Source organism: Lontra canadensis, unplaced genomic scaffold, assembly GCF_010015895.1.
Source record: "Lontra canadensis isolate GAN:19392208 unplaced genomic scaffold, GSC_riverotter_1.0 scaffold88, whole genome shotgun sequence".
Taxonomy (NCBI): domain Eukaryota; kingdom Metazoa; phylum Chordata; class Mammalia; order Carnivora; family Mustelidae; genus Lontra; species Lontra canadensis.
The window spans coordinates 6,481,537-6,506,136 of NW_022631082.1; the positions used below are offsets into that span (position 1 = coordinate 6,481,537).

The 24,600-nt window shown below is 44.4% G+C and overlaps 1 protein-coding gene across 2 annotated transcripts in view; it reads left to right on the forward strand.

Moving 5' to 3' along the window:
- LOC116883124 (zinc finger protein 791-like) overlaps nucleotides 1-24,291 on the forward strand; it is a 40,985-nt gene extending 16,694 nt beyond the window's left edge. For both annotated transcript variants that reach the window (XM_032884105.1, XM_032884106.1), the window contains 3 exons: nucleotides 20,469-20,595; nucleotides 20,783-20,843; nucleotides 21,231-24,291. In XM_032884105.1, coding sequence (XP_032739996.1) covers nucleotides 20,562-20,595; nucleotides 20,783-20,843; nucleotides 21,231-22,881 — 1,746 coding nt within the window. In that variant the 5' untranslated portion in view covers nucleotides 20,469-20,561 and the 3' untranslated portion in view covers nucleotides 22,882-24,291. The remainder of the gene's footprint in view (nucleotides 1-20,468; nucleotides 20,596-20,782; nucleotides 20,844-21,230) is intronic.
- Nucleotides 24,292-24,600: the final 309 nt, after the last annotated feature.

A 24,600-nucleotide genomic window follows, 5' to 3' on the forward strand; every position in this document is an offset into this window, starting at 1 on the left:
TAAGATTCATTGTTTATGCATCATACCCAGTGCTCCATGCAATACGTGCCCTCCTTAATACCCACCACCAGGCTCTCCCAGCCCCCTCCCCCGCAAAACCCTCAGTTTGTTTCCCAGAGTCCACAGTCTCTCATGGTTCGTCTCCCCCTCCGGTTTCCCCCAACTCCCTTCTCCTCTCCTTCTCCCAGTGTCCTCCGTGTTATTCCTTATGCTCCACAAGTAAGTGAAACCATATGATAATTGACTCTCTCTGCTTGACTTATTTTACTCGGCATAATCTCTTCCAGTCCCATCCATGTTGATGCAAAAGTTGGGGATTCATCCTTTCCGATGGAGGCATAATACTCCATAGTGTATATGGACCACATCTTCCTTATCCATTCGTCCGTTGAAGGGCATCTTGGTTCTTACCGCAGTTTGGCGACCGTGGCCATTGCTGCAATGAACATTGGGTACAGATGGCCCTTCTTTTCACTACATCTGTATCCTTGGGGTAAATACCCAGTAGTGCAATTGCAGGGTCATAGGGAAGCTCTATTTTTAATTTCTTGAGGAATCTCCACACTGTTTTCCAAAGTGGCTGCACCAACTTGCATTCTCACCAACAGTGTAAGAGGGTTCCCCTTTCTCCACATCCTCTCCAACACTTGTTGTTTACTGGCTTGTTGATTTTGGCCATTCTAACTGGTGTGAGGTGGTATCTCATTGTGGTTTTGGTTTGAATCTCCCTGATGGCTAATAATGATGAACATTTTTTCGTATGTCTATTAGCCATCTGTATGTCTTCATTGGAGAAGTGTCTGTTCATGTCTTCTGCCCATTTTTCGACGTGATTATCTGTTTTTTGAGTGTTGAGTTTGAGGAGTTCTTTATAGATTTTGGATATCAGCCCTTTGTCTGTAGTGTCATTTGTGAATATCTTCTCCCATTCTGTGGGTTGTCTCTCTGTTTTGTTGACTGTTTCCGTTGCTGTGCAGAAGCTTTTGATCTTGATGAAGTCCCAAAAGTTCATTTTCCCTTTTGTTTCCTTTGCCTTTGGAGACATATCTTAAAAGAAGTTGCTGTGGCTGATATCGAAGAGATTACTGCCTATGTTCTCCTCTAGGATTCTGATAGATTACTGCCTCACGTTGAGGTCTTTTATCCATTTTGAGTTTATCATTGTGTATGGTATAAGAGAATGGTCAAGTTTCATTCTTCTATACATAGCTATACAATTTTTCCACCAACTGTGGTGCCTTTTATTATGCAAAGAGATTTGAAATTCTTTTTGTTTCTCATGGCTTAAACTTTTATAAATATTCATTTTTTAAAAGATTTTATATATTTATTTGACAGAGAGAGGGAACACAAGTAGGGAGAGTGGGAGAGGGAGAAGTAGGCTTCCAGCTGAGCAGGGAGCCTGATGCGGGGCTCGATCCCAGAACCCTGGGATCATGACCTGAGCCGAAGGCAGACGCTCAACGACTGAGCGACCCCGGCATCCCTATGTTTATTTTTCTTAATATGTATTTATTTTAAAGCGGGAGAGCATGCCCGCACATGAGGTGGGGGCAGAGGGAGAGAGAGAGAAAAATCTCAAACAGACTCCCTGCTGAGCACAGTGCCCAACACAGGGCTTAGTCCCACAGCCTGGAAATCATGACCTGAGCTGAAATCAAGAACTGGACACTCAGCTGATTGAGCCCCCCAGGCACCCCATAAGTGTTCACGTTTATTTATTTATTTTTAAAGATTTTTTTATTTATTTGACAGAGATCACAGGTAGGCAGAGGCAGGCGGGGGGAGGGGGAAGCAGGCTCCCCGCTGAGCAGAGAGCCCGATGTGGGGCTCGATCCCAGGACCCTGGGATCATGACCTGAGCCGAAGGCAGAGGCTTTAACCCACTGAGCCACCCAGGCGCCCCAAGTGTTCATGTTTAAAGGATGAAATCTTAGAATGGTTTCCTAATTTTCCTAATGTTTCCTAATTTTTTCCTAATTTTTCATTAAATTTTAAAAAGCATAGTAAGATTATTCAAAAGAAAGGGTATTAAAAAGAAAAACTATGGTTTATATATATTACTGTTTACCTTAAATAATATATGCAAGCGTTAGCAAAAATATGTAAAATATAGTCTAAGGAGACTCAGTGCCAGAACATCCTGGTCCACTCCGGAGCTCTGGCTTCAGCCATCCCCGAAAATGAGTGTTGATCATTTCTTGAGCATCCTGTTAATGTTTCTTTATGTGTCTTTATATGACATATAAATGACATAAAATATATATATATAGTCTTTAGAGATACATTTAGATATATTTAAATTTAAATGTATATTATAAATATTATATAAAATATATAATATACATTATATTTATATCATTTAATATATTTAAATATTATATATTATATTTATAATATATAAATTTAAATATATAACTATATAAAGACTATATATAGTATATATATGTTATATATACTATACATATATATTATCTTTACATGAAGACAAGCTCTTGCAAATGCGCGTTTTTTCTAACCACGATTTTCTCCTTGTATGAGCAGTCAGGTTCCATATTTTGGATGTTTGCTCACAGTTTAAGTCTCCTCCCCCCCTCTTTGTCTTATGCCTCCCACTTGATCAGGCTGATGAGAAAGTCTAAGTGGTATCTCCTCTAGAGATGGCAAGAGATTCAGATCACACAGGCCCCTGCCCCGGGCAAGGATTCTTGCCCCGGCCCCACCCCCAACCACAATGAACCCCAGACCAGGCTCTTTTCACCGCTTTCTGAAGCCCAGTCAGAGCTGCTTGAAGGGACAGACCTCCCATCCCCAGAGACCTTTATTATGTGATTTGTAAACCTTTTCCTACCTCCTTGCTCTGTGTGTGTCCCGGTGCCACACTGACCCCAGTCTCGACGTGGGACCCACATCTCCTCAGGTGACCATAATCACTGGCACCGCCGGCCACATCCAGGCAGGACCGCTAGGCTGTGGGTCCGCTTCTCTTACTCTGACCTGCTCACCTGCGCGGACGCCTGATGGCGGCATGTTGCGCGGGCGCTCGGGGCTGGGGAGCGCGTGCTGTGACCTGTGCTGCCCGGTGTCGCATGGCTGACCCTCCCACGCCTCAGTTCTGTGTTCAGCCTACCAGACTCGGTGGTCTACACAGTCCCCAGGCATGTGGGAGCAGGAGTGTAAGAGCAAAGCCCTCCTTAAAGTGGTCCAGGACTATGTGTTTGCTGATTTATGTCTGTGGTAGGGTGACACTGTGACAGAGCCTGGGTTGGCCCCACATACCTGAGGGTGGAGTGGCAGAGGGGACTCTACCCTGTGCAAGAGGAGGGCCCACGGCGGGGGGGGGGGTCACTCCTGAAATAGCGGTCACTGAGTTAGAGAAAGGAGAGGGCAGGGCAGCCAGAAGCCTGTGGGCTGAGTCCACATCCCTAATCCCAGGGACCCTTCAGTCCCTCTGTGCCACCCCTGCCTCTCCTGCAGCAAAGATCTGGAGCCTCAAGTTTAAGGGACACACTCAGGGTCCCCCTGTGGCACAGCAAAGGCGTTAGTTTAAACTTGATCTGAGTCCAGAGTCCTCAAGCTCAATAAAACAACCAGTGGTCGGGGCGCCTGGGTGGCTCAGTGGGTTAAGCCTCTGCCTTCAGCTCAGATTATGATCTCAGGGTCCTGGGATCGAGCCCCGCATTGGGCTCTCTGCTCAGCAGGGAGCCTGCTTCCTCCTCTCTCTCTGCCTGCCTCTCTGCCTGCTTGTGATCTCTGTCAACTAAGTAAATAAAATCTTTAAAAAAAAAAAACAAAAAAAAAACAACAACCAGTGGTCATGCGGGAGGCTCCAGGCCCTGCCGGCACTGCTCTGAGGCTCCCGGGAGGAAACAATGTACAAATATCCAGGTAGAGAGCACCCCACTTCCCTGAAGTATACCCAGTGATGGGCGAAAACAAAACCGGAGAGGAAGCCGAAGAAAAAAGTGTTGAAACTGATGCAGAGAAACTGGCTCTGAAGACCCAGAGGGGGTCCCACGGGACCAGCCAAGAGGGTCCTTGGTTATGCTTAGGATAGAAAGCAAATTTAAGCCCGCAGGAAGTGAGAGCAGAGTTTATTGAAGATAGAGAGTGGGAGTGCGAGTACAGATGGAGTGTCTGGGAGATTCAGAAAGGAATAGGAGAGTGAGTCTCGTCTTTCAGGTCGGGAGGTTTTAAAGGATATATTTTTTTAATTTATTTATTCGGGGTGCCTGGGTGGCTCAGTGGGTTAAAGCCTCTGCCTTCAGCTCATGTCATGATCTCAGGGTCCTGGGATTGAGCCCCGCATGGGGCTCTCTGCTCAGCAGGGGGCCTGCTTCCCGCCCCCCCCACCCCTCTCTGCCTGCCTCTCTGCCTACTTGTGATCTCTCTCTCTGTGTCAAATAAATAAGTAAAATCTTTTCTTTTTAATTCTATTTATTCAATGCAGGGCTTCCTCCCAGGACCCTGGGATCATGACCTGAGCTGAAGGCAGACGCTGAACCAGCTGAGCCATCCAGGGACCCCTCGGGTCTGGGGTTTTTATTGAGAATGCTGGTTTGATGTACATGTCCTGTCAGGCATCTGGGAACTGGTCCAGTGAGTACGAGTGCTCTGGTGTCCTCCATACCTCACTTGTGCCTTGGAGCCAGGTGTCTTGGCGGCAGGGTATCTGGAGTCAGTGGTCTTTGAAAAGGTGTACGATGACCCCTCCAGGCCACTCCTTGGATGTTATCTGTTGTACTGGAAAACACCAAAGAAATCATTAACTTGGGACGCCTGGGTGGCTCAGTTGGTTGGACGACTGCCTTCAGCTCGGGTCATGATCCCGGAGTCCCGGGATCGAGTCCCACATCGGGCTCCCAGCTCCACGGGGAGTCTGCTTCTCCCTCTGACCTTCTCCTCGCTCATGCTCTCTCTCACTGTCTCGCTCTCAAAAAATTAAATAAAATCTTAAAAAAAAAAAAAAAAAAAAAAGAAATCATTAACTCCCTGATCTTTACAAGGAGGACATACATTAAGGCATGTGTAAGGGGGTGCCTGGGGGGCTGAGTCTGTTAAGCCTCTGACTCTTGATGTCATCTCAAATCTGGATCTCAGGGTCCTGAGTTCAGGCCCTGTATTGGAGGCTATTTAAAAAAAAAAAAAAAAGAGGCTTGGGGCACCTGGGTGGCTCAGTGGGTTAAGCCTCTGCCTTCAGCTCAGGTCATGATCTCAGGGTCCTGGGATCCAGTCTGGCATCAGGCTCTCTGCTCAGCGGGGAACCTACTTCCCCCTCTCTCTCTGCCTGCCTCTCTGCCTGCTTGTGATCTCTCTCTCTGTCAAATAAATAAAATCATCTTTAAAAAAAAAAAGAGGCTTGTGTAAGGCAGGGGTGCAGGTATTAGCAAGAATAGAAGCAGGAAAAGTAGCAAAGGAAAAAAAATCCTTTTTTTGTGAGGTCCCTTCAGTTTTTCTGTCTCAAAACCAAGGTCTACAGTTTGACCAATTGAAAATTCAACATATATTAAAATAATTTTTGCAACAAAAAAGATAAAAATACACTCCTTCATGCTCTGGGCCTCTACAACACGGGCTCTATAATGCATTAATTTAGGAAACTATGCAAATAGTCAATACTAAGGTTCAGCTTGCAGCTAAAGCTGGGGACCCGACTATACTTAAGCAGGGCGCCCCTGATAAACTTAAGGGAGTTGCTGAATATAATACAGAGAACAAATAAGCGTGTCTCATTTGAACCACGAGAGCTGCGCTCTTACCTAAAAATCTCTCATGGTCCTAGCACCCATTTTCTTTCTTTTTTTTTTTATTTTAAAGATTTTATTTATTTATTTGAGAGAGATTGCACAGAGAGAGGGAGAGAAGCAGACTCCCCACTGAGCAGAGAGCCCAGTGTAGGGCTCGGCCCCATGACCCTCAGATCATGACCTGAGCCTAAGATAGACACTTAACTGACTAAGCCACCCAGGCACCCCATACCCATTTTCTTTAAATATCCCATACTGAACAGAGAAAGACTGAACCCACTGTGTCTTATCTCCCTCTCCTCCCCTCTCATGCTCTCACTATCTCTGTCTCTCACAAATAAAAAAAATCTTAAAAAAAAAAAACCTTTAACAAATATTTAAATTTTGTTTTTGGCACTTTTAAATTTTACTAACAAAATGGGACCCCACCGACCTTCCTGCACCACCCCCCAGTTAAATTACTTAATCCGACCGAACATAAATTTTTTTAAAAAGATTTTGTTTCTTTACTGACAGAGAGAGAGAAATCACGAGTAGACAGAGAGACAGACAGAGGTGGGAGAGGGTGGGAAGCAGGCTCCCTGCGGAGCAGAGAGCCCAATGCAGGACTCGATCCCAGGACCCTGGGATCATGACCTGAGCTCTGCTGAAGGCAGAGGCTTAACCCACTGAGCCACCCAGGTGTCCCTGACCAAACATAAATTAAACAGGGCCTTCAAGGAATCCAAACCATTGATTGAAAACTCCTTTTTTAGTGAATAAGAGGCTGTTCCCTCTGGTTCTCCTTTTAACAGCCTTATTTGGCCTAGCGTTTAAATCTGGAAAGAATGAATGACATGTCAGAGTGGATTCCTGCAACCTTGAGGCTGTGTCTGCACCCGATGAATCCCTATTCCCAGTCCCCACTGTAGTGGAAATTCATGACTCTGTCGATTCAGCACCAGATACATTTCCTGCCGTCAGAGACTTGAGCAAGTTGGATTTGTTCAGTGCCCCTTTCAGCCTCCTGTCAAGTGCAGTTGGTTTTTACCTCCCAAATGACATGATGCACCTCTACCTGGTTACCTGCAGGGGGTGTCCAACTGCAGCCTGTGCACTCAGCCTCTGTGAGTGGGATCTGACCTGCGCCTACCTTGCTCCAGCATCATGGGTATGACATCACACTAACAACAGCCTCCGCTGAAGATATTTGGGACATAAAAATTTTAATAAAAAGAGTTCATAAAGGGGTGTCTGGGTGGCTCAGATGGTTGGGCATCTACCTTCTGCTCAGGTCATGATCTCCAGGTGCTCGGATTGAGCCCCACACCAGGCTCTAGCCCCACATTGGGCTCCCAGCTCAGTGGGGAAGCCTGCTTCTCCTTCTCCCCATGCTTGTGCTCTCTCTGTCTCTCTATCAAATGAATAAGTTTTTAAAAATTTTCTTCTTAAGGGGCGCCTGGGTGGCTCAGTGGGTTGAAGCCTCTGCCTTCAGCTCGGGTCATGGTCTTGGAGTCCTGGGATCGAGCCCCGCATTGGGCTCTCTGCTCGGTGGAGAGCCTGCTTCCCCCTCTCTCTCTGCCTGCTTCTCTGCCTACTTGTGATATATATATATATAGATATATATATATCTATCTGTGTCAAATAAATAAATAAATCTTTAAAAAATATTTTTTTTCTTTTTAAAAAAAGAGCTCCTAAAAAGGGGCTAGCCCATTGCCATATGTATGAGGCAATGCCCTGGCACCTTGTTTAAATTCTTTTTTTTTTAAGATTTTATTTATTTGACAGAGACCACAAGTAGGCAGAGAGGCAAACAGAGAGAGAGAGGGCAGCAGGCTCCCTTCTGAGCAGAGAGCCCGATGTGGGGCTTGATCCCAGGACCCTGAGATCATGACCTGAGCTGAAGTCAGAGGCTTAACCCACTGAGCCACCCAGGCGCCTACATGGCTCAGTCGGTTAAGTGTCTGACTTGGGCTTAGGTCATGATCTCGGGGTCCTGGAATGGAGCCCCACATAGGGCTCCTTGCTCAGTAAGAAGCCTGCTTGTTCCTCTCCCACTCCCTTTGCCCCTCCCCTTGTGCTCTGTCTCTCAAAGAAATAAAATCTTTTTTAAAAATCTTAAAAATTATATGGTAATCTGGAGCCTGTTCCCTGCTTGACACCGTGAAGTAACTGCTGTCCCTCTCAGCAGCCACCACACTGGCTAGATTCCTTTGGTGTTGTGGCCGCAACATACTCTTTGCTTAAAATCCTACTTGAGTCCATTGCTGCTCTTACTTGTAAAACGGTCCACCCTGACTAGGAACCCCCATGACAACACAGACGGCTCTGGGCTCTGGTCCAGTTGCCGCACAGCAGGCACACCTGTGAGTGCCCCCAACACTGTTTCACGACAGAGGCCTCAGTGACCTCTCCTCAGGCCTCCTGGGGTTGCCCGCGATGGCCTTTCCTTGTCCATGGGCTTCCGAGGCAAGAAGTGGCCCCAGGCCCCAAACTGTGCCCGTCCGTCATCAGTCCGTCACCTTAGCGCTGACCAGCAATGGCTTCAGCTACGTTTGTAGACTCTTGGGTGATTGTGAAGAGATGCTCCTTCGTGGTAAAAAGTCAGGGACTCTTTCCTCCCAGACCTTTCCAACATACAAACCAAGGTAACATTTGTCTCCCAAGTGCGCTGAGGTCCCAGTGTGAGTCCTTGCCTGGACACGCCTTACCACACCAGAGTTCTAGACGCTGCTGAGAGCGATGAAGGCACTCATGTCACTTCTCCGAACACACAGGGTGGGCTGTCCGGAAGGGCGTTCAGTGGAAATTTCTGTTCTCCCATGTCTCTGGGTTTAGGCCTCAGAGGGTGCCATATAGGTCACTGAAATAAATTCAGATCAGTTGAATGAACGATGGCCTCTCTCAGTCGTCAGTCATCAGGGATGAATATGAACGCCTCTGTCTTCTTTTTTTTTCCCCCCAAGGCGGACTTCTCTACAGCAGTTTTAGGTTTATAGAAAACTTAATCAGAAAGTACGGAGAGGGGGCGCCTGGGTGGCTCTGTCGGTTACGCATCTGCCTTCGGCTCAGGTCATGGTCCCAGGATGGAGCCCTGCATGGGACTCCCTGCCCGGTGGGGAGCCTGTTTCTCCCTCTCCCTCTGCCTGCCTCTCCCCATTTGTGTGCTCAGGTACGCGCATGTTCTCTCTCTCAAATGAGTAAATAAAATCTTTAAAAAAAAAAAAAGGGGGGGACGCCTGGGTGGCTCAGTTGGTTAAGCGGCTGCCTTCGGCTCAGGTCATGATCCCAGCGTCCTGGGATCGAGTCCCACATCGAGCTCCTTGCTCAGCGGGGAGGCTGCTTCTCCCTCTGCCTCTGCCTACCACTCTCTCTGCCTGTGCTCATGCTCTCTCTCTCTCTCTAACAAATAAATAAATAAATAAATCTTTTTTTAAAAAAAAAAGGGACAAAGAATTCCCACATAACCCTCTTGCCTTCATATAGTTTGCCCTATTTTTTATATTTCGTGTTGCTGTGGTATAGTTGTTATATCTGTGAGCCAGTACTGATGTGGTAAAGTCCTCGGTTTACAGTAGCCAGTCTCTGGACTCTGACAGCATCAAATGATGTGTGTCAGTCATTTCTGGACCATGTAGTCTACTTTCCCTTCCCGAAGCACCCCCTGCCATCCATTCAGTCATTCCTCCTTCCCACCCCCCAGATCCCTGGCAACTGTAGCTCATTAACTGTCTCCGGTTTTGGGCTTTCCAGAACTATGCTTGGAACCATACAGTGGGTGGCCTTGCCATGGTCTCTGCTTTCACCTCGCAATAGGATTTTGAGGTTATTCCACAGCTTTCTGGCTTGATACCTCCTTTCCTGTTACTACTGAATAATATTTCATTATATGGAGGTGCCGGTGATTACTTTTCCATTCACCTGTTGGAGGATACTTTAGTTACATGTAAGTCTTGGCCATCCCGAATAAAGCTCTTACAAACACTCGTGTGCAGGTTTCTTTATGAAGTACTTTTATGAGTTTATAACTCATTTGGGGTAATAGGAAGGATGGTGACTGCTGGATAGTATGGTTAAAAAAATAGGTGGTTTTTTAAAGAACTGCCCACCTCGGGCGCCTGGGTGGCTCAGTGGATTAAAGCCTCTGCCTTTGGCTCAGGTCATGATCTCAGGGTCCTGGGATCGAGTCCCACGTTGGGCTCTCTGCTCAATAGGAAGCCTGCTTCCTCCTCTCTCTGTGCCTGCCTGTCTGCCTACTTGTCATCTCTCTCTGTCAAATAAATAAATAAAATTTAAAAAAAAGAAAAACTGCCCACCTCCCAAAACAGGCATATATTTTCCATTCCCATCGGCCATGAATGAAGGTTCCTGTTGCCCCACATCTTCACTATTACTTTTTTTTTTTTTGCAGTGTCTTGAATTTTTGCTGTTGTAATAAATGTCAGGCTGTATATCATTCTCTCATTCACAATTTCTAATGACATGGTGTTGAGCATTGTTTTATATGCTTAATTACCATCTATGTGTCTTTGGTGAAGGGTGTGTTCACATCTTTCTCCCATTATTTTTAAGATTTTATTTATTTAGGGGCGCCTGGGTGGCTCAGTGGGTTAAAGCCTCTGCCTTCGGCTCAGGTCATGATCCCAGGGTCCTGGGATCGAGCCCCACATCGGTTTCTCTGCTCCGCGAGGAGCCTGCTTCCTCTTCTCTCTCTCTCTGCCTGCCTCTCTGCCTACTTGTGATCTCTGTCTGTCAAATAAATAAATAAAATCTTAAAAAAAAAAGATTTTATTTATTTATTTATTTGATGGAGAGAGATCACAAGTAGGCAGAGAGGCAGGCGGGCAGCGGGGGGAAGCAGAGAGCCTGATGCGGGGCTCGATCCCAGGACCCTGAGATCATGACCTGAGCTGAAGGCAGAGGCCTCATCCACTGAGCCACCCAGACACCCCATCTTTCTCCCATTTTTTAATTGTGTTGCTTGTCATACTATTCTTGTCTTAAGAGTTCTTTGGACATTTTGGATACTAGCCCTTTATCAGAGAAGTGTTTTGTGAAGATTTTCTCCCAGTCTGTGGCTTCTGTTTTCAATCTCTTAATTTTCACAGATCAGGTTTTCATTTTAATGAAGCGAAACTCAACTATCTTTTTTCCTTTCATGGATCTTGATTTTGGTGTTCTATCTGAGAAATAATTACCAAACCCCAGGTCATCTAAATTTTCTCATATGTTATCTTACGGGAATTTTTTATATATCTCTGAGTCCATTTTGAGTTAACTTTTACGAAAGCTGTAAGCTCTGTATCTATAAGATTTTTTTTCATGTGGATTCTGTTTTTCCTGGCACTTTTTGTTGAAAAGACTGTCTTCTATATTGAATGGCCTTTGTCTTTTGTCATAGATCAGTTGACTATATTTGTTTAGATCTATAGGAAGGCACAATTTTCCCTTTTCTATATTAACCTTTTTAAAAAATTTTTTATTTATTTGAGAGAGAGAGCGAGCGTGAGAGTGGAGAGGTCAGAGGGAGAGCAGACTCCCCGCAGAGCAGGGAGCCCGATACGGGGCTCGATCCTGGGACTCCAGGATCATGACTGAGCTGAAGGCAGTCGCTTAACCAACTGAGCCTCCCAAGTGCCCCGCTATATTAACCTTTTATCCCTTCAGTCTTACTCTACTCTCTTCTAGTTCAAAGGACTTTCCTTGTTGTTGTGGATTGTTTGACATTTGCTTCTTAGATAGTCATTTTTATATGTGTCAAAGACAGTTTTTATTTTTTACTTCCCATTCTGTATTTTTTTAAAGATTTTCTTTATTTGACAGAGAGAGATCACAAGTAGGCAGAGAGGCAGGCAGAGAGAGAGGAGGAAGCAGACTCCTCGAGGAGCAGAGAGCCCGATGCGGGGCTTGATCCCAGGATCCTGGGGTCATGACCTGAGCCGAAAACAGAGGCTTTAACCTACTGAGCCACCCAGGCACCCCTGTATGCCTTTTATTTCTTTTTCTTGTCTCCTTATATTAGCTTTGACTTCTAGAGATCATGGCAGCTTCCAGGGGTTGAGGTTGAGGTCCTCCGAGACCACACGCACACACCCAGGCTGTTACCCCTGCTTCTGATCTACAGATTAGAATTTCCGTCAACCCCCTCCAACTCAGGAGGGCTGGCACAAGTCCAGGTTGTGACCTATTCTGACCGGTGATAAATCAGAGCTTCCCACAAGCTCCTCCTTGGCTCTGTTTTGATGAATACTAATTTGCTAGAGGGGCTCACAGAACTCAGTGAAACATTGTACTTACTAGATTGCCACTTACTATAAAAAGTTACAACTAGGAATGGCCAGATGGAGGGGGGTAAGGTGTGGTATAGGGAAAGGGCTCAGACCTTCCGTGTTGCCTGGATGCACCACTGTCCCGTCACCTTCATGTGCTCTCCAGCCAGCCCCATCCTGTTAGGTTTCTGTGGAGACTGCATTACATAGGCTTGATTGGTTAAATCACTGGCCTTTGGCCACTGATTCATTTCCAGCCCCTGGGCCCCCTGGAGGTCGGGGGTTGGGGGGACTGAAAGTTACAACTTTCCAATCAAATGGTCGGCTCCATTGGCAATCCAGCCCCTTCCTTAGGTGCTTTCCCAAAGTCCCTGCACTAACATAGTACCAGCCCTTTCATCACTTCCAGCCCTTAGCAAACTCCAAGGTTTGGGGTAGATTTTGAGGCCGGGAACTGTGGAATAAGACCAAATATGTATGCAAAATATATTTGGTCATTCAGACAACCAGATTGCACTATTGCTGTCTTTGTGAATTTTCCATGTGAACTTGAAAAGAATATATATTCTCTTTGATGACGTATCCCACAGTTTTCAACTAAATCCAGTCATGGTGCTGCCCAATTAAACTGCGACTTCTTGGGGCGCCTGGGTGGCTCAGTGGGTTAAGCCGCTGCCTTCAGCTCAGATCTTGATCTCAGGGTCCTGGGATCGAGCCCTGCATCGGGCTCTCTGCTCAGCGGGGAGCCTGCTTCTCCCACCCCCTCTGCCTGCCTCTCTGCCTACTTGTGGTCTCTCTCTCTCTCTCTGTCAAATAAATTAATTAATTTAAAAAAAACTGCGACTTCTCTGATATTCTTCCTGCTGATCTGATTACTAATAGAGGGTCTTGACGTATTCAACTCTAATAGTGGATTCATCTGTTTCTCCTTGCAGTTCTGTCCATGGGAAACTCATGTATGTTGCCACGTTATTATTCACATAAGCAGCATGGAATGCTGTGTCTCCTTGGAGACTTTTTTTTTTTTTAAGAGAGAGCCTGAGTTAGCAGAGGGAGTTGGGGGGATGGGCAGAGGGAGAGAGAGAGAGAATCCCAAGCAGGCTTCACGCCCAGCACGGAGTCGGATGCAGGCCTCAGTCTCACAACCCTGAGACCATGACCTGAGCTGAAATCAAAAGTTGGACGCTTAACCAGCTGAGCCACCTGGGGTAGATACAAGGAAGACATTTGGTCTTGAGCACGCTTCCTGGCAAAGATCCCTGAAGCCCTCAGAATCCCGAGTGATAAGGGTGAGAGAGTGTGTTTTGTTCTAATGAGGCATTTCTTGGTGGACTCCTACATAGCTTCAGGATGGGGATTGGACACCAGAAATGCCAGGCCTCGGTGGGAAGTTTAGAACTTTCAGTCCCAGTTCCCAGCCTCTGGAGAGGGAAGAGTGGTTAGAGATTGAGTTAATCACCAAAGTCCATGAGTTAATCACTCCAGCCTACATAATGAAACTTCTATCAAAACCCTTAAAGATGGGACTTCGAGGGGTGCCTGGGTGGCTCAGTTGGTTAAGCAACTGCCATCAGCTCAGTTCATGATCCTGGAGTCCTGCAATCGAGTCCCGCTTTAGACTCCCTGCTCAGCAGAGAATCTGCTTCACCCTCTGACCCTCCCCTTCTCATGCTCTCTCTCACGCTCTCATTCTCTCTCTTGCAAATAAATAAAATCTTAAAAAAAAAAAAAAAGATGGGACTTCGAGAACTTCCAGGTTGGTGAACCCGTGAAGGTGCTGGAGGCAGGGGGAGGTCGGGACAGCTTGTGGGGAGAGAACATGGAAGCTCCAAGTGATCTGCCCCCCTCACCCCTGCTCCCATTCTTTTCCCTATGTATCTCTTCCATTGGGCTGTTCCTAAGCTGTTATCTCTTGTCATAAACCAATAATTGTAAGTCAGGTGCTCTTTTTTTTTTTTAAGATTTTTTTTATTTGACAGATCACAAGTAGGTAGACAGAGGGGGGAAGCAGGCTCCCTGTGGAACAGAGGATCTGTTGTGGGGCTCAATCCCAGGACCCTGAGATCATGACCTGAGCTGAAAGCAGAGGCTTAATCCACTGAGCCACCCAGGCACCCCAGTCAGTGCTTTCCTGAGTTCTCAGAATTGTTTTAACAAATTATCAAACCTCAGGGGTTTCAAAGGCATCTGTGGATTTGTAGTCAGCTGGGTGGGAATGTCAGCAGACGAGGCACCCCTCTTATGGCTGGCATCTGAAATGGGGCAGTTTTGTTGTAGTGAATGCTTAATCTGTGAATCTGACGCTTAGTGTTAGTACTGAGTTGAACTAATGGCCACATACTGGGGGAATTAGAGTTGGAGCTGTGGTGTTAGAGGAACCGTCACCTACTCATGTCAGGAAGGAAGAATCCTGTCACTATCACAAGTATTTCTCTGTCCTCCACCTCCTCAGGTCCACCAGGTGCCAAGAAAATCCCAGTCAGTTATGCTTTCATAAAATAGATTTTGAGGGGCGCCTGGGTGGCTCAGCCGTTAAGCGTCTGCCTTGGGCTCAGGTCATGGTTCCGGGATCCTGGGATCCAGCCCCGCATCGGGCTCCCTGCTCAGTGGGAGGCCTGCTTCTCCCTCTCCCACTCCCCCTTCTTGTGTTCCCTCTCTCACTGTCTTTCTGTCAAATAAATAAATAAAATCTTTTTTAAAAAGTAGATTTTGAGAGGAAAGGCCTGGTAAAGAACAGAATATTTTGGACATATTTTTAATTGGCTACTTTTTGTCTCTCTGACTTTGAAAGCAGTAGTTTCCCTGTGACCTCAGTTCTCTGATGGATCTAAGAGAGTTGTTGATTTTTAACATGTGTGGTTTTTTTTTCCTATGAGGACAAGAATACCAGCGTTTAAACTCCTTGCATGGCTGACCCGAAACCGGGAGTCTCTGACATTTTTTGATGTTTGTCTGCTGACAGCTTTCAACCTTCATCTCTCCTTTCCTCCATCTCCGTACAAGGGGGCAAGACAGCCTAACTATTCACTGCTTTGGCGCTGGCAAAATATTCGGTTCGCTGAAGGCCCTGTCCCGGTACCTGAAGTCTCACTCTAGCCCACTCCCAAATCTCCATAACAAAATCCAACCAGGTTCCTTTCCTTGCTTTCTCAAGGCATTTCTCCCCTGGTTGAGAGGCCCGCCCTGCCCTACCTCCACTGGGCACTTGCATGATGGAAGAAATCTTTTCATGCCCTCTTGGCCTGTGTGTGTGGTCAGTCTGATCTGAGTCAGATCTTGGGTGGGCGTCTACCTTCCTCTGTGGGTGACTATTAGAGCCACAGAAAAGGTAACCTTGTATATACAATGCAATGCATTTTACTTATTCTGTTGATAAATCCTTCACATCTTTCCATACCAGTATGTCTCAACCTTTGTTTTTAAGAGCTATGTAACCAATTCTTTAAAAATAAACACTTGTTATCAGTTTGTTTTGCTGCCCAGATCTGTGAACTAGAATTCAGATTTCTATATTACAGAGTCAAGAATAAAAAATAAGAACTTCATACTTCTCCAAACTTAATTCTTTAAATGTTTATCATCAGATATATTCAGAAAATGATATGTATAATGCTTTATGGGAAGATTTTATAGTAATAACAATATAATAGTAATAATAACATCTTTGTGATCATCATTATTTATAAGTGGGCCTTGGACAGGTTTTGTCTCCTGAGGCTCCTGACCTGACTTCTCTCCATCCTGCACCATGAATGACCTCTGACTTGATGTTTTATTCTCCCTAACCTTTGCCATCTTTTTTTTCCCCACTAAATGGTATTCTTTTAGTTTTACCTTTAGATATATGAGTATAGGGGCACCTGGGTGGCTCAGATGGTTGGGTGTCTCCTTTGGGCTGGGGTCATGGTCCCAGGGTCCTGCAATCGAGCCCCACATCAGGCTTCCTGCTCAGCAGGGAGCCCGCTTCTCCCTCCCTCTACTATCCCCCCCCCCCGCTTGCGCTCTCTCACTCTGTCAAATAAATAAAAATAATAGATAATTAGATAAATAAATAATAGATATTAATGAAATCACATTCAAAATGTGTTTTGGTTGGTTCTTTGCAATGGTATGTTTCATAAATGCTTGTATCTTGATGGCTGCGAGCCATCCAAGTTACTCACCCATTGCTTTGCTTTTGGTATTTCGACTTTTTCAAATTTCATTTTTACTCTTGTTAAAAATACAGCTCCTTTCTTTCTTGTGTCAGACTCCCAAGTGCAAATACACAATAAATTCTCTGGACATTGGAGGAATATTGTAGCTCGTGATCAAACTCAGATTGACAGGAAATGGCAATGGAGCGTGTCAGTTGATGGTTTCCTCCATTCGTGCATGATTTATGTATTTGTTGACTGGTCATCCACACCTGGCGTTATTAAATTGACTAATTTTTATCCTAATCAGTATGAAATGTAATGTGCTTGGCCTTTTTTTTTTTTTCTTCCCCTTATTACTTAGCAGAAAGACTTTCTTTTTTTAAGATTTTTTTTTTTAGAGAAAGATGGCACAAGTGGCAGGGACAGAGAGAGAGAGAAGAGAAAGAGAATCCCAAGCAGACTCTGCACTGAGCATGGAGCCCTACATGGGGCTTGATCCCACAACCCCAAGATCACGACCTGAGCCAAAACCAAGAGTCAGATACTTAGCCAACTGCACTATGGAGGCATCCCCAGATGGACTTTTTTTTTCATATATGGTCTTTCATCTTCCTGTTAAATGTTTTGATTATTTTCTATTTTTAAACTGTTCAGTCTTACTCTGCAAACTATTTTTAATATAGTTTTTTAAGATTTTATTTAACCATTTGACAGAGAGAGAGAGCACGAGCAGCGGGGAGCAGCAGGCAGAGGGAGAAGCAGGCTCCCATTGAACAAGGAGCCTAACACAGGGCTTGATCCCAGGACTCTGGGATCGTGACCTGAGCTGAAGGCACACGCCCAGCCAACTGAACCACCCAGGCGCCCCTAACTCTTTAGTATTGCGCGTTATTACAGATATTTTCTTCTACCTTGTTTTTTAATTTCCTTAGTTTGATTATGAATTGTTCAGTCTCTTGTTTCAGGTCTTACTCTTTCCCTCTTACGAGAAAATTCTCCCTATTTTTGGATCAATGAAGCATTCATCTATGACTTCTCAAGTGTCCTAGTTTTATCTTTCACATTTAAATCTATAATGAATTGGCTATTTTCCATGGAATAGAAGTGAATACAATGCATTTTTCCAGGTAGATAACAGTTTGTCTTTCTGGGAGCTCCTGGGTGGCTCAGTCAGTTAAGCATTTGCATTCAGCTCAGGCCATGATCCCAGGGTCCTGGGATCGAGCCCCACATTGGGCTCCCTGCTCAGTGGAGAGTCTGCTTTTCCCTCTCCATCTGCTCCTCCCTCTGCTCATTCTCTCTCTCCCTCTCTCTCTCCCCCTCCCCACTTTCAAATAAATAAATAAAATATTTTAAAAAAATAAAAAGGGTTTCTGATGTCTGCCACTGTACAGATCACAATGCCTGATCTGCCCTTGACCAGCTTCCAGAATTTAATGCTGGCCCATGGAAGATGCTTTTCCTCTTGGTCTGTTTTTCTCTCTGCTAATACTGTGCTGTCTGGAATGCTATAGTTTAAGAAACGTTGATGTGTATTAGGCAAGCCACCCCTTTGTTCTTTGGAAGACCTTTTTTCCTCATACTAGGTTTGGAGGAATAGGTTTTGTTGACCCCTAAAAAGTCTGTTTTGGGGATTGATGGGATTTTATAGAAAAACATTCTGGGAGAGGAAACATCTTGGGAAATGGAGTTGTTTCTAAGAACATGTACCATATTTTCACTTTTTTTCATTCTTTGATGCTCAATAAAAATGTAAATCTTTTTGGGCACCTGGGTGGCTCAGTCGGTTAAGCCTCTGCCGTTGGCTCAGGTCATGGTCCCAGGGTCCTGGGATGGAGACTCACATCGGGCTCCCTGCTCAGTGGGGAGCCGCCTTCTCCCTCTGCTTATTCTCTCTCTCTTTTGTCAAATAAAATCTTTTTAAAAATTTAAATCTTGGGCGCCTGGGTGGCTCAGTGGGTTAAGCCGCTGCCTTCGGCTCAGGTCATGATCTCAGGGTCCTGGGATCAAGTCCCGCATCAGGCTCTCTGCTCAGTAGGGAGCCTGCTTCCCTTTCTCTCTCTGCCTGCCTCTGTGTCTACTTGTGATCTCTCTCTGTCAAATAAATAAATAAAATATTTAAAAAAAAATTTTAATCTTTTTCTATTAGGATCATTAAATAGCATCCATTTGTTTTGTTTAGTATTTAATTAAATTGGTTTGGCAGGGGAGTGGGGGGAGTGCCTGGCCGGCTCAGTTGGAAGAGCGTGCGCCTCTTGATCCCGGGTCATCAGTCTGAGCCCCACATTGGGTGTCGAGATTACTTAAAAATAAATAAACTTTAAAAATTATAATATAAGGGATGCCTGGGTGGCTCAGTTGGTTGGACGACTGCCTTCGGCTCAGGTCATGATCTCGGAGTCCCGGGATCGAGTCCCGCATCAGGCTCCCAGCTCCACGGGGAGTCTGCTTCTCCCTCTGACCTTCTCCTCGCTCATGCTCTCACTGTCTCTCTCTCAAATAAATAAAAAAAATCTTTTAAAAAATAATAAAATAATAAAAATTATAATATAAGTAAATTTGTTCTGGAGGAAACCAGATGCAAGCTTCAAGGAGATGTGTTACCTCCTATTGTACTCCATAGAAAGGGTTCAGTCCCCCAAACGACGTGTTGTAACAGCACATGTAAATGTTATCTCCCCAGGAAGCTTATTTAGAGACTCAGTGCCTGGGTCACTCAGGCACCCCCTTCTGTGCATAATGAAAGTTCAGACTCTCAGAGCAAACACTAGAGTTTGGGCTGTATCATATTCTTTGCATAAACAGTTTATGGCACACTGAGTCACTCTCAGCAGGTTGCTGGGCTCCCTCCTACCTCTTGGTGGCTGGGAGCCACCAACCAAGGACAGATACCATGGGCAGGTGTTCATAAGGATCGGCAATCTCATGCCTGCTAGTAGTGTCCACTCCCTTCTGCACACTGGGTCATAGGACATTCTGTGAGCAAGTGCAGGGGTCCATTATAGAAAAAGTCATTAGAGCCCACCCAGGGAGCTCATTTTACTTTGTGGATCTACCAAGAAGTGTGAGTTTCCCCTCTCTTTTCTTAACCAAATGGGTGAACTCTGCCATCCAAATTACTGTGTGGGAGCTATATCCCCATATAGACATCTGTGGGTTAATCATCTTTTTCAGACACCAGCATTTAGGGGAATGAATTAGCTGCAGGTTGTGCAGGCCCAGAGGTGAGGCAGTCATACTCCTGTGCCATACCTGAGGGGACAGAAGTGAGAGAAATGGAAGGGCGGCCTCCAGAGCAGCTGGTTGAAAATCACTGCCTCCTGAAATTGGAGAAGGGAGGTCTTCTGTTCTCTTGGAGGAAAACGCCGCTGAGCCCTGTGTGTGTTTTACAGCAGTGGGCACACTTGCCACCGAAGCACTGTGGCTTTCAAACGAACTTCCTTGCAAATTGCAGCTTTTATCCCATTGCGCACGCTCAGCAGGGCCCGGAGTACACCATTAATGGTTCTGGAAAAGCTCTTCTAGCCTCTTAGCCATCCCAGTAGATGTGCATATAAATGCTAAAAGTCGGTGAGCGGCAGCTCTGAGGCCCATGAATGTAGGGATTTTTGTAGAGTTCTAAGTTGTGATGCCTTCTTTTTGAGCTATAGTTTCTGGGTAACTCCCTCGCCCCATGAAATGGGACAAATAGAAAGGAGTAGCTCCGTTTCTGACAAAAATTCTTACAGACAAGGTAAAATTAATACTCTCTGCTAGGTGTGTTCATTCAGCCAGTGGCATCCGACTACTTCTTACGGCCTGGAGCGCTTCAGGACAATATGGCCAGCTGGTGCTGGTTATACAGTGGATCCCCACAGGCCCTCTGGCCTTACATGTCTGGCGATGGACGTAGAAGGAAAAGCTCCCCATGTTTCACTGTGTTTTTACACATTAAAACTTCCTGAGGATGTGACCCTGCACTTCATGCAGTGCTGTGTGATATGGTGGCTAATAAGGGAGGAGCTGAGTTTTTTTCTCACAAGGAATTGGTGGTCTCAAAATGCAAATGTTTCTTTCCTTGTATATCATTTCTCGCATTCTCTGATGCGCCTGGGATGCTACCATCAGAGAGCAATAAGATTTGAACATAGTAAAAAAGTAGAAATAATTTCCGTGTGTTCATGATGTTCCTAAATGTATGAGAAATGATTACATACAGAGCGTGAGAATTCTGATGACCAAGTCATAGAATTTTTTGAGATTACAGAATCATGTGAGCTTCTTACGAATTGACTGTAGTTTCCTAGTGCTGTCTCATCCATCCTCCTCTGCACCTATGTGGGATGTTTTAGGACCCAGTGGCCTTTGAGGATGTGGCTGTAAACTTTACCCTGGAGGAGTGGGCTCTGCTGGATCCTTCACAGAAGAAGCTCTACAGAGATGTGATGCGGGAAACCTTGAGGAACCTGGCCTCAATAGGTAAGGACGACACCTTACTTTCACCTTGTCATTTAGAGGACAAGTGTTTCTCGCCCATCAGCATTCTTTGATTTGGAATGGGAAAAGGAATACCTCCGGTAAGTCAGGCATGGTCAGAACTTGGTCATCATGGACTTGTAATAATTCTTCTATAATTTATTGTTTTTTTCCTGGGTTTTCATTGTAGGGAAAAAATGGAAAGACCATAACACTGAAGATGAGTACAAAAACCAGGGAAGAAAACTAAGGTGAGTAGCACTCACGGTGGAAAGCAGCATCCAAAGGAATCTTTGTATGTTATGAAAATGCAAAAGCAAGCCTAGTTTCAGATGTATTTTCTTCTAGAAAATTTGCACCAAAAGTGTTTTCTTAAATGTGACACATCTTCAGTGTTTTAAAAAATAGTTCATTTGGAATTATTATCCAGAAACTCCATATGTGACTGTCACTGTTTTCATATAATAGTTATGGTTGAGCCCCTCTTGCAGAATATTCATTTTCAAACAATTCAGACAAGACAGAAAAACCTGCCCTTTCCCCTACATGTAAATGATAACAATGTAATTCTGGTATTTACTAATAGATGGGAAATCACAATAATACACTTCTGGTGGTTTTTGGTTTTTGTTTTACAGAAGTCAAACGGTAGAGAGGTTCTGCCAAAGTAAAGAAGGTAATCAATGTGGAGGAAACTTCAGTCCTATTCCAAATCTTAATCTGAACAAGAAAACTACTGAAGTAAAACCATGGGAATGCAGCGTATGTGGAAAAGTCTTTATGCGCCATTCATCCCTTAATAGGCATAAGCGATCTCACACTTCACCAAAACCATACAAGTATCAGGAATATGGAAAAAAGCCTTATAAATGTAAAGAATGTGGAAAAGCGTTCAGTTATCTCCAGCCTTTTCAAAAACATGAAAGGAATCACAGTGTAGAGAAATCTTATAAATGTAAGGAGTGTGGGAAATCCTTTAGATATCGCCAGTCTGTTCGAAAACACGAAAGGACTCACACTGGAGAGAAACCCTATCAGTGTAAACAGTGTGGAAAAGCCTTCAGATATCATCAAACCTTTCAGACACATGAAAGGACTCACACTGGAGAGAAGCCCTATCAGTGTAAGCAGTGTGGGAAAGCCCTCAGTTGCCCCAGTTCCTTTCGAAGTCACGAAAGAACTCACACGGGGGAGAAACCCTATGAATGTAAAAAGTGTGGTAAAGCCTTTAGTTGTCCCAGTTCCCTTAGAAAACATGAAAGAACTCACACTGGAGAGAAACCCTATGACTGTAAGGAATGTGGGAAAGCCTTCATTTCTCTTGGAAGCTTTCAAAGACACATGATAACACATACCGGAGTTGGACCGTACAAATGTAAGGAATGTGGGAAAGCCTTCAGCTGTCCCAGCTCATATCGAATACATGAACGATCTCACACTGGAGAAAAACCCTATGAATGTAAACAATGTGGCAGAGCCTTTAGTTGTTCTAGTTCCTTTCGAACACATGAAAGGACTCACACTGGAGAGAAACCCTATCAGTGTAAAGAATGTGGAAAAGCCTTCCACTGGCTGACCACTTTCCAAGTGCATGTGAGAACTCACACTGGAGAAAAACCCTATATATGTAAGCAGTGTGGGAAAGCCCTCAGTTGTCCCACTTCCTTTCGAAGACATGAAAGGACTCACACTGCAGAGAAACCCTATGAATGTAAACAATGTGGGAAAACCTTCAGCTCTCCTCTAGGTTTGCAAATACATGGAAGAACTCACACTGGAGAGAAACCCTATAAATGTGAGGAATGTGGGAAAGCATTTGTTTCTCTCACAAGTTTTCGAAGACACATGATGACACATACTGGAGATGGACCTTATAAATGTAAGGAATGTGGGAAAGCCTTCAATTGCCCCAGTTCCTTTCGGATACACGAAAGAACTCACACAGGAGAGAAACCCTACGAATGTAAAATATGTGGCAAAGCCTTCAGTTGTTCAAGTTACGTTCAAGTACATGAAAGAACGCACACTGGAGAGAAGCCCTATGAATGTAAGGAATGTGGGAAAGCTTTTATTTATCGTACAACCTTTCGAGGACACATGAGAGTGCACACTGGTGAGAAACCCTATAAATGTAAAGAATGTGGGAAAGCCTTCAGTCGACCCAGCTCGTTTAGAAGCCATGAAAGAATTCACACTGGAGAGAAACTTCTGGAATGTAAACATTGCGGGAAAGCCTTCAATTGGCCCACATCCTTACATAAACATGTGATGAGAATGCACACTAGATAGGTAAATTATAACTGAAAAATACAGGAGAGTTTTCAGTCTTAACAAATACAAGGTCATGTAAAAACACCACTGGAGAGAAATGCTATAAATGAAAGCAATAGGGGAAAGTCTGATATAAATTAATTCAAGTATAATACTCCAGAGAATTTGCTACATGAAAGAAATGCTTCAAAATTAAAAATAATGAATTTCATTCTGAAACTCAGTCTCCGGACTGTGGCTTCCAGTTGTTGCTTTTCAGCTGGACACTGAGTCGAGACAATTCTGTAACCACTGTTTAAGCAATAGTACATACGTAAGCTTAGTAGGTAGCGTTTTTCACTGAATCAGGTCATAAAATTTTTGTCTTTCCCTTTTGAAGTCTGTTGGATCAATGGGTGAGTTAAAGCGTATTTCTAATATGTAAGGAGGGCTAATTTTTTTTAAATTTTTTAATTGTTCAGTAAGTGAAGGGACCAAGGAATAATGACATTTTGGTATTTGTTGAGATTTTCCTATTGACCTTATGTCACAGGTACTGGATATTCCTTATCCATTATAAATAGTCCTCCTTTCATATGAGAAAAGATTTCCTTCTTTTTCTTTCATCAAAAGAGACTTATTTTCCTGGCTAATAAGTAGTTGGCATACGTTTGTAAGTATGCAGAGTTTATCATAGAGTATTATCTCGTTAGAATTGCTGTTTACTTATTTCCCTTTCATTCTTTGTCATTTCTCCTGTGGGTTTGGATATTACACTTTAAGAGACCTGTGATCAAACAAACAAACAAAAAAAAACAATGTAGAATTGGAGATGGCTCTCCTGGAATGTGCCAGGTCAACATGGGTAATGTTTTGACCTAATTTTCTAGAATCTGTTCTCTTTATAGTTTCCTATTAGAATTCACTAATAGCCTCACTTGCATGAGATTTGGAAGGCAGAAGGGAAGAAGGCCTTCATTTTTGGAGTTACAGTACAGGCAGTGATAGAGACCAGAGGCGTTTTCCACACACCTTCCAGGCCATTCTTTGCCCTGCCAGTCAAGAGTATCTTCAGTATCACCACCAACTACTTGACTTCCATTTTCTCAGAGCATAGGTTTCCACAGATGTGTCCACAAGTTCCACAGCAAAGATCGATGCCATTTGGATTTTCCTGCAAGCCATCCTGTGTCCACCAGGCAATACATGTAGACTATCATGGTTGAGAATGTCCTTTAAAGCGCTGACATCTTTCTTCTCTGGATTGTATTTGTATAAGGTCTAATACATGTAGTGAGCATCTTGTCCTGGGTTCCTCATTCCACCAGCACAGCTACAGTGATGCAGTCAAAAGGAGCCCTGTGGTAGTTTGTTTCTCTACTGCATTGTACAGTGACTTCTGTGACCCAGTCCTTTCTTGTGAGAATAAACACCTTCCTCTTACAGGCAGACTGTGGGTTTTTCTCATTACTCACAACTGAACCTAATTCTTCAGTACATTTTCAGTTATGTTTGTATGTGATTTACATTTCTTTTATCAGACCAACATTTCTGTACATGTTCCTTTAAAGTGTCTTATTAACTGCTGTATACATATTATTTTCTCCATTTCCTGATAGGTTATATTAAAACATGCCATTGCAATTATGGATTTTCAAATTAACTTGTAATTTTGTCCTCATGATACATTCTGGGCCAATATCATCATGTGCATACAAGTTAAACTATTTTTTCCTCAATTTTTTTTATTCTGTAGTA